Raw genomic sequence first — 9,780 nt, forward strand, 5'->3', positions numbered from 1 at the left:
TGTGACCTCGCTCACCTTCACCCAGACCCAAGTCCAGTTGTCTCCACCACCTAACCTCTGTGAGCCCTCAGAAAGGTTCTCATTTCCCATTCCGGTCCCTCTGGTTCTGTGAGCTAGAATGCTCTGGCTCTGTGCCGGAAAGCCTGCAAAGAAATTCAGTTGCAGGCAGTTTAGGGAGAGGCTGGGTTTTTTTGTTTTTCATTTTATGTCCTAAAAGTACCTTCCCGGCAATCCACGTTTAATGATACCTGGGAGCGTTGGCAGTGATGAAGTTTGGAGATGTAACAGAGGAACGGGGAGTGGCTTGGGTTCAGAATTAGCGAGTTGAACTTTCGTGCAGGCTACAGGGGCTTGTTTTCTCTGTAGCAAATTCTTTGTAAGGCATACCCACAAGGACTTTCACCCACATCACTTCTTTTGCCCAGTGTGCCCATCCTGTGACTAACCCCTGATGCCTGCAAGGTGGCAGAAAGCGGCCTGGAGCCCAGACTACCGGGAGTAAGCCTGTGAGCCCGCCTTGGCCCAGGTTCTATCCCTGTGCCTCATCCGTGGCTCCTGCTCTGCCCCCAGGCGTCTCACCCATCTTTACCTTCAGGGTCCTGCATTGCCGAGGACCTTGCTGTGGCCCTGGTACCTTCCAAGAGAAGCGTCTGCTGTCGCCTGTGGGAGAGAATCGCCCTACTGAAACCCTACGTCCTCGGAGCCAACATAGTGCCCAGGGGTCTGGAAGAAATCAGCGTCTGGACTGACGGCATGCCCTCAGATGTTAGCACCTGCCAGGGTTTGAAAACTGGTTCTGAGGCTTGGTTAAACCCAAAGGAGGATGTCCATTTTTTTCAGAGTCTCAAGGAGAGGGCTCCGTGTAATACGATCCAAGCAGAATTAAGCACCAGGAAAAAGTTTCTCTCATTCAGAGATGCCGTGTTTCCCGTTGAGCCTAGGGTGCTGGGAAGCTTAGTCTAAACCTAGTTTCCAGATGCTTTTATTTTTCCACCCCAAGCATCTGGCACAACATCCCTTCTTGTTCAACTGGCAACATGCCTTTTTCTCTATTACTCTTAACTCTCCTTCTTATACTGCAACAGAATATTACAAGTTTACTCGCCCCAAGTCCCCAGGTGACTACTACACAAATTTAAGTAATTTAAGTATACATGCCAACAACAAAAATGCCAGAGGCAGAGAGGATTATTTTTCTCTTGCATATTTATTCAAAAGTACATAAATATGTGGTACCTAACATGATGTAAACATGATTTGAACCTGACTTGAATAATGAATTCTACCAAGAAAGAAATACCGCGAATGAAGATTTTTGTGCCAAGTCCAGGTCTTTTGGTTACGTCACAGAATCACGGTGGCAGGGGGTTCGAGGTGGCATTCAAGTTACATTCTTCACAACACCGGATGCTGGGATAGGACCCATTGGTGGAGTCTGTGGTCATCGTGACTGTGGCCTCATTATTATTGATGGTCAGAGCCAAATATGCCTTTGAACATCTTAAGAAAAGACATACACAGAGCATGAGATTAGAATTTTTCTTCTCCATCCATTTGTCACAATTGTCAGGGGTACCTGGGAAGTTTAGGGCTGGAGCCAATCAAATGCATGCCACCAGCCCCAAACTAGAGTTCTCTGGCCCTGTCCCAAGTTCCTGTCTAACCCCCTCCTCTCTTAGGATTGTTAGAAATGTAAAATCAGGTTGCAGCAAATAAGGGAGAGTGAACTACAAGCGTGGGTCACCCAGCGGACCGCTGCAGGCCCATCAAGTGCAGAGCGTGATCGGGAAGGTGCCACAGAGGGCCACCCCCCAGGTTCTGGAATTTACCTTCTAGCTCACAGGCTTAACTTCCCTAGGATGGGAACAGCACTGCTTCTGAGGACCCATCTCTCCCCCATTGGAAGATTCCTCTCTCCCAAAGTTAGTTATCTTTAGTCTGATCTACACTCCCTTGAGTGGGTGTGCCCCAGAATCTTCATACAGCTCAGCTCCCCCACAATCCTACAGGCCCATCTCCTTGTCCCCTAGGCCAAGCACAGCGAATGAGACAACACAGTGAGAGCTCCCCCAACGCAGGTAAGAGTGAGAGAACACTGTGAGAGGTTCAGCCTATCCTCTGAGTGAGTCTAAGACCCAGACTTGTCAGAGCCTCCCCCACAGTCTGCAGTGTCTGGGACAGAGGGAGGGCCTGGCCAACGTGCTGAATAAACTGGCTGAGGGTCACACTGAGAGGGTAGGTGAAGCAAAGCAGCACCCAGCCACCCAGCCGAGAACATTCTACTTATGAGCTCACAGCCCTAAGCCAGAAGGGGAAAAAAACCAAGGTTCTACACTCACCTGCCTTTGCCTTTTCCAACCCACTTGCCCTTCCTGGCCTCACCCAGGGTGGGGCCACAGGGCAAGGAATGACCTTGCTCAAGCAGAGAGCCCCAGGTATCCTATTTGAGGGGGTATTTTTCACTCTTACCCACATCACTCACTTCAATGCGTTGGCTACTTTGTAGTAAAGACAGATGACAACAGCCATCAGCACAAATGTGACAATCAGTAAGCCGCCACCAAGGGCGATGATAATCTTGAGGTCAAGCATCTCACACACACCTGGGCAGAGAAGTGCGGGTGAGCAGCGAACGTGGCTTCCCTCCCCACACACCCACCTAGCACACACTTCCTTCGGCGGGGGAATCATGAGCCCCAAACCACAAAGCCTTACACGTGTAAAACATGCAGGAATCTTCCCGGGGAGGCCTAAGAGCACAGGCTGACCCAGAGGGGAAAGGGTTTATTTGTGGATGAAACGCAACTGAAATGCAAAGTCCAGAGAGAAGGGAATCGGGAGAGAAAATGGGAAGAATTTCTCCCTTTCACAGGCCCTCTCTTGAGCAAGTAGTTTTACTCCCAAACACCTGGGTCTCGTGAACTATATTCCCTGATAGAGTCAGGAGTGACCCCGTGCTGTTCATCAAGTTTAAAACTTGCCATTTTTGAGAATGACTAGGGAGATAGATGTCTGTTTTCTTTCTTCCCCAAATACCATGCTGTGCAATGCTGAGAATACGCAAACCCACACTGTAAATAATATGTTTTAAGGAGGAAAATGTCTTAATACTCCCACTCCGACGGTCATCTTACGGTTTAAGGAGATTCTAGGAGCCCTTGTCCCTCATTCTGTCTCTTGAGGACACCACAGGCCCTTTGGCCATTTTTTCTGCTAAATACTGCCAGGGAGAGGTGTCTGGGATCAGCAAGTTGCTTAACACTCTGAAATTGGGGAACAGGGAGGCAAGAAAGAAGCCTAAATAATATTAAGTGCTGAGCATACTTACGACAATTAACCTGTCCAGATCTGGATGAAGGCCAACTAGTAAAAAAAAAAAAAAAAAAAAAAATTTTTTTAATTTAGGGAAGACGCTATTTTATGAAACCTGTAATTTGAGAAAGAAGGATCGAATCATCCTTGCTAGGAGGAATTAAGATCCAAGGTTGAAGAACCCACTTTAGAAGCGCAGCCACCGTCCAGCCCCATGTCCTATGCCACAGGCATGTGACATCGACTCTCGGGATACCAGCTCTTCACGGAGTTCTGAATTCTGTTCCATGTGTGGGTACATGTTAGCACCCAGGAAATAGAAACACCATTTTGAGCCATTTGATTCTAAGTCTTTCCCTTTTCAGGTCTTACTTCCCTCACACTGATTTTCAGGATTTGACTGCTCCTCAAAAGTAGGTTTAAGATTTCAATTAAAAAAAAAAATAAAAAGATAGAAATAGAGAGGCTTGGGGCACCTGGGTGGTTCAGTCGGTTAGATGTCTCACTCTTGATCTTGGGTCATGATCTCACGGTTCATGGGATTGAGCCCCGAGTCAGGCTCTGTGCTGACAGTGAGGAGCCTGCTTAGGATTCTCTCTCTCCCCTCTTTCTGCCCCTCCCCTGCTCACACACAAGTGCACGTACACACAATCTCTCTCAAAATAAACAAATAAACATTTTTTAAAAAAGATATGGGGAGGCTACAAATCTTTTTACACTTCAAAGTCCAGTTACAGAAGACTGGTTGACTTTATGCTATAGCTACACAATGAAATAACATAATGCCATTTACTAGGATTCAAGTATATGCTCATTGACATTGGAAGATGTTCACACTTGATTGGTGAGATACAAGGGTCACAAAAATGAAAAGTTGAATAGGACACCTGTTTTAGTCAGCTGTGTATGACAGAGGCCCACAGCCAGCCAATCTAGTAACATTAAGAGGAGACTCTGGGTGCAGACGAGACGGCTTGGACTTGTTTCTCCCTGCCTCTCTATCTGAAGTATAACTGTAACCCCTGGAAAAAAAACAAGCGTCAAAGAAGAACTCTGCAAGTTGAAAAGAAGAAGGCCAACGGGGTAGGGACCCCGGGCCTGGAAGAGCAACACAACAGCGGAATAGAAACAGGTGATCCAGGCTGATGTCTTCCAACTCTGAATCTGGCGACAGAAGGTGGTGCCAGTGGGTGTGCTGCTGTGGGATTTAATGCAAGATAAGCGAACATCCTCAAGCTAGCGCCGCCACAGTGGTAAGGTGCGTGGTGTGGCAGCCCCAACTGACAGTAAAAGGTCAGGGGAAGTGACCTGCTTCCTCACTGGTCCCAAGGCTCCGCTCTTCTGGGGGGGACACTGGGATGGCCAGTTGACAGCCCAAAGGGGATCCACCATAAGAAGCATCTTTGTCCCTGTGGGCCAGATTTCCTTCTCCCACTTAGATCTACCAGATGGCGCTAGCCTGGGGAGTCTTCTGCCCCTTCTGGCAGCACTGTCAGGGACCTGAGGGCCCCAGTGACACTACAGAAACTGAACAGATCAAAACAGCACTGCAAAGCCTCTGGACATTAAATTGTCATTGGAACGTCGCCCCACAAAAGTAGACCAGGACCTGCATGCTAAATCTAAGCAGGGTGACTGCCTGATAAAATTAAAGATCTAAGTAGTACTTAGCCGAAACAGCCAGGATCAATGGAAAATCACCTGTAGGACCAAGAAACAGAGAAGTAACACCTGAATGAGAGAGGACCGTAAACTGATGCTATCAGCAAGATGAATCACATGTTGGAGTTATCCAAAAAGGATTTAAAGCAGATATCATAAAAAAGCTTCAACAATCAGTAACAAATCTTCTTGAAACAGTCAAAATATAGAAATCTCAGCAAAGAAATGGAAGTTATAACAAAAGAACTAGGTAGAAATTACAGAACTGAAATGTACATTAACAGAAATTAAAAAAAAAAGCAAAAAGCCTCACTGGATCGACTCACTAGCAGATGGAGATGCCAGGATCAAATCAGTGAACTTAGGACACAGCAAGAAATGTACCCGGTCTGAACAAAAATTTGACAAAACCTCAGGGACCTGTGGGGCCATGACAAAAGATCCAAAATTTATGTCATCAGGGTCTCGGAGAGGAGAAAGGATGGGGCTGGGTTTCCGAAGAAATAATAGCTAAACACTTGTCAAATCTGGCAAAAGACACAGATTCAAGAAGCTGAGAAAAGTCCAAACAGGATAAAGTCAAGAAAATCCATGGCAAGACACATTGTAATTAAACGTACAAAAACTAAAGACAGAGAAACAAACTTGAAAGCAGCGAGAGAGAAACAACACACTGCCTACAGGGGAACACACCAATTCAAACGATGGACTTCTCATCTGTAACCTCAGAAGCCAGACAGATGTAGCACATGACATTTCTCAAGCACTGAATGAGAAGAACTTCAAATTCTATACCCAGCAAAACTACCCTTAAGGAATGGACAGGGGGTAGGAGAGATGTTCTCAGATGAAGAAAAAGAATTTGTTCCAAACAGATCTACCCCTTAAAGAATGCTTAAGAGAAAAATAAAGTGAAAATCACTGAGCAAGTGATGGGGATGGAGAGGAGTAATTTAGGGAGGATCATCAAGAAAGGCCTTTCTGAGGAGGCGATATTTCAGGAGAGGCCTGGAAAAAGGGAGAGGGCAAGCTGAGGAAGTGCATTCCAGGCAAAGAAAATACTGAGGACAGACTCCTGAGACTGTAATGGGTTTGGTGTGCTCAAGGAACAAGACAAAGGCTGTTGGGGTAGAGTGGGATGCGTGCAGGGGAGTGGCAGGAGGAGACCAGTCAGAAAGATTAGCCAAGGATACAATTTGGTGGGGGTTTAAAGCCCTAGTGAAAAGCCTAGACTTTTTCTTTTGCTAGTTACAGAACATTTTTGCAGTGTGTCGGGGTTTTAGGAAAGAACATAGACCAATGGTTCTCAAAACGAGCGGGCTTCCACGCCAGCTGGAGGGCTTCAGGAAATGCAATGGGTAGCCTCACCCTCAGAGTCTCTGATTCAGTATGAAGTGGGGTCCAAGAATCTGCATTTTAGTAAGTTCCAAGGTAATGCTTGATGCTGTGGTTAGCTGAACTAGACTTGAGAACCACTGCTCAACATGATTGTGACTTCCCTTCTGCACTTAAGACATGATATAGAAGAGGGACTTCAAAATTGCTCGAATAGTAATGATTAAGAACCATATGTGTTGGGGCACCTGGGTGGTTCAGTAGGTTAAGCGTCCAACTTTGGCTTAGGTCAAGATCTCACAGTTCATGGGTTCGAGCCCCACGCTGGGCTCTGTGCTGACAGCTCAGAGCCTGGCGCCTGCTTCAGATTCTGTGTCCCCCTCTCTCTCTGCCCCTCCCCTGCTTGCACTCTCTCTTTCTCAAAATAAATAAACATTAACACACACATACACACACACACACACACACACACACACACACACACACACACGTCATTCTTACTGTTTAAGAAGACAAAAAGAGAACACGGTAGAGAAAGGGAAAGAAGAATTTAACATTTGCCATATAGCATCTTCTATATACCAGGGGCGTCATGTTCAGAATATTATAAACCTTATCCCATAGCATGAAGGAGGCTGTGAGATCTTCCCCTTTACGGAAGAGAAAACAGGTCCAAGAAAAAGGCAGAATCACTCATCCAATGTTACACAGCAGGTGAGGGACTACGGTGGAAGGAGACTTCAGATCTGCTCACCCTGGTGTATTTTCCTCTAAGCCATCTTGAAAATATGTCTTCCAAGGGCATTTGGAGAAACACTGTCAAAATGGTAGAAAACCACGTAAGAGATGCTACGTTTGCTTTACCTTGACAGAGGTGGCCATTAAAGAAGAGCTGTTCCTTTTCACAGCCTTGGATTTCAAATGTCAAAGGGAATCAACTCGAAGTAGGAAGATCCCACCCCACAATCCACATGGGCCTGGGGAACAGGAGAGGTGGATTCCAGGCCCACCTTCCTCCCATGACTTGTCAAAATTGTTGGCAAAGCCATTCAGCTCCCTGGACCCATTTCAAGACAGTGGGCGCTGTGTGGTTTGACAATGGTGGCGGTGGCGGCAGCTGCTAGTCTTTGAGACGTTTCAACGTAAACAGACACATCACACGTTGTAAATTGCAGTAACGTAAGCAGTCGGTCCCTCTGCTGGTGGCTCATCTCCAGCTACACGTGTACTCTCTTCACAGTTTTCATCCCCATGGAAAGTGTGAAAGTGAAAACATTAACATTTTTGATGGAAAGTCTACCAACAGGTCTCTGCTAGGGAAAGTCTGCAGGAAAAATAACTACGCTCCATTTGAGTCATTTCATGGTTCAGAAATTCTGACTCTCAAGAAGTCAAAGTTGCCTGAATCTTGCCCTCCTTCTCTTCTGGAACCCCTGGTTCTCATTTAAACATAAACTTTCAGGAGCATCTCCTAGACACACAAGGCTAACACAGACACCTGCCCTGGGTGTTTGAAATCATGAGTCTGTTTCTTCAGAGACAGCCATTCATTAAAGCAGGGGTTCTCTGACTCGTGTGCGTAAAAATCACCCGGAGAGCTTGTGAAATCTAATTCCTGGGCCCCACCACAGATTCTGATTCGCTGGTTCTGGCATGGAGCCCATGACTTTGCCTTTCTAACCAGCTCCCACGCGAGGCAGATGGACGGGGCTGACTGGATGGCTACGTGTTGAGGTGTACTGTGTGACAGACTGAAGCAGACTCTCCAGGTTCAGCCTGTTTCATAATAACCCTGAGACCCTTTGAAATGCCTACTCCTCCCTGCAATGCCATCTCAGCCCCTGAAATGTCTGCTCCTCCCTCCAGTCTCATTCATAAGATCTGCGTTGGGCCTGGAGAAACTTCAAGTTTGACAGCTTCCCCCAAGCGATTCTAATGAAGACTGGAGAGCAAATGATGAGAAATATGGACCTAATTTCTTTTTTTTCAACGTTTATTTATTTTTGGGACAGAGAGAGACAGAGCATGAACGGGGGAGGGGCAGAGAGAGAGGGAGACACAGAATCGGAAACAGGCTCCAGGCTCCGAGCCATCAGCCCAGAGCCCGACGCGGGGCTCGAACTCACGGACCGCGAGATCGTGACCTGGCTGAAGTCGGACGCTTAACCGACTGCGCCACCCAGGCGCCCCTGGACCTAATTTCTTAGGCAGTCAGATGTTACATGGTTCTGCATTCACAGCACCCAGATTCCACTGCAACCCAAAGCAGAATGCCAAGAAACTCTGCAAGTGGGTTCAAGAGCAAAGCTCCACTCTGGTTTGCTTTCCGAGGCCCAGAGTTGAGTATGCCACCCTCCTCTTAAACTGCTGAATCCTTGGTGTGGGCGGATCTCCAGTAGTGGAGCAGTCAAGGCTCTCCAAAGCCAGACCCGGGCCACCTTTTCGGGCCTTACCTCTAGCCACTACCTGACCTGCATCCTAGGCTTCAGCCGACCTACACCATTTTACACCCCCCTAGAAGGAACCTTCGGTGTTGGCTGTCTGTGTTTCACTTGTCTGGCTGCTTGCTTACTTACTGGGGAGGGGAGGGGAGGGACCGAGGGTGTCTTCACGAAGGCTGCATCCAAGCTGAGCTGTGAACCACAGTGTAGGGTAGGGAGAGGTGGGAAGCAGGGGAGGAGGGCTCCTGTCTGCTGGCACCAACAGTCTGAGGAGCCACGGGAGGGAAGGACAGTCGGGAACAGTAGGTCAGGCGGAGGTGGCTGATGAGGCTGGAAAGCTAGGCTGGGGCCAAATGAGGAGGGGCCTCAAACACTTGACTCTGCGGCCACACCTGAAGATGAGTGACAGGGCCGCAGCCCTGCACCGAAAAGACTGACAATCCAGTGATATGGGATGGAGACCTCAATGCACCCCCATGGGGAGGAGGGAGATAGAAAAACACTCCAAGTGGTAAAAATGTGCAAATGAAAAGACATAACCCTCACCTTGATTTAATTTCTTGATCACCACACATCCCCTGCAGCTACTTTAAACCGCAGCAGGCCTGTGAAGGTGCGTTTGCTCGTTCTGACTTCGCACATTTGGCTTTTACAGGTGGAGAAAAGTTACAAGGAGAAAAAGACTTCACAGAGACTTTGTAAATACTATGTATGGTCTCCTGCTTCTGTTGAGCAAATTCTGGCAGTAGTTTCTTAGGAAATAACAATAAAGCAATTATTACAGAAAAACATACTCATGTACAGCAATTTACAAATATAAGAAAATCAGTATCTGTGAATATCTAATATATATATATATACATACATATATATATGTATGTGTGTGTGTATATATATATATATATATATATATATATATATATATATAGTGTAGCTTAGGCCTTCATTAACATGGAAAAACTGAGAAATGGAAAATCAGGAATTAAAGCTCTTCCAAATTACTTCTAGTACCATAATCATGAATATTGTG

General features: G+C 46.8%; 1 protein-coding gene across 1 annotated transcript; it reads right to left on the reverse strand.

Moving 5' to 3' along the window:
* Positions 1-1,188: 1,188 nt before the first annotated feature.
* On the reverse strand, positions 1,189-9,616 carry LOC147576213 (protein FAM24A-like). Its single transcript, XM_086681088.1, has 4 exons — positions 9,297-9,616; positions 3,329-3,363; positions 2,483-2,603; positions 1,189-1,500 (listed from the first exon to the last, which is right to left on the reverse strand). Exons 1-4 carry the CDS (start codon positions 9,323-9,325, stop codon positions 1,353-1,355), a joined length of 333 nt encoding a protein of 110 aa, XP_086537214.1. The 5' UTR covers positions 9,326-9,616; the 3' UTR covers positions 1,189-1,352.
* Between the last annotated feature and the right edge of the window lie 164 nt (positions 9,617-9,780).

This window comes from Puma concolor, chromosome D2 (assembly GCF_028749965.1).
Source record: "Puma concolor isolate L17-30 chromosome D2, mPumCon1.1.hap2, whole genome shotgun sequence".
NCBI lineage: Eukaryota > Metazoa > Chordata > Mammalia > Carnivora > Felidae > Puma > Puma concolor.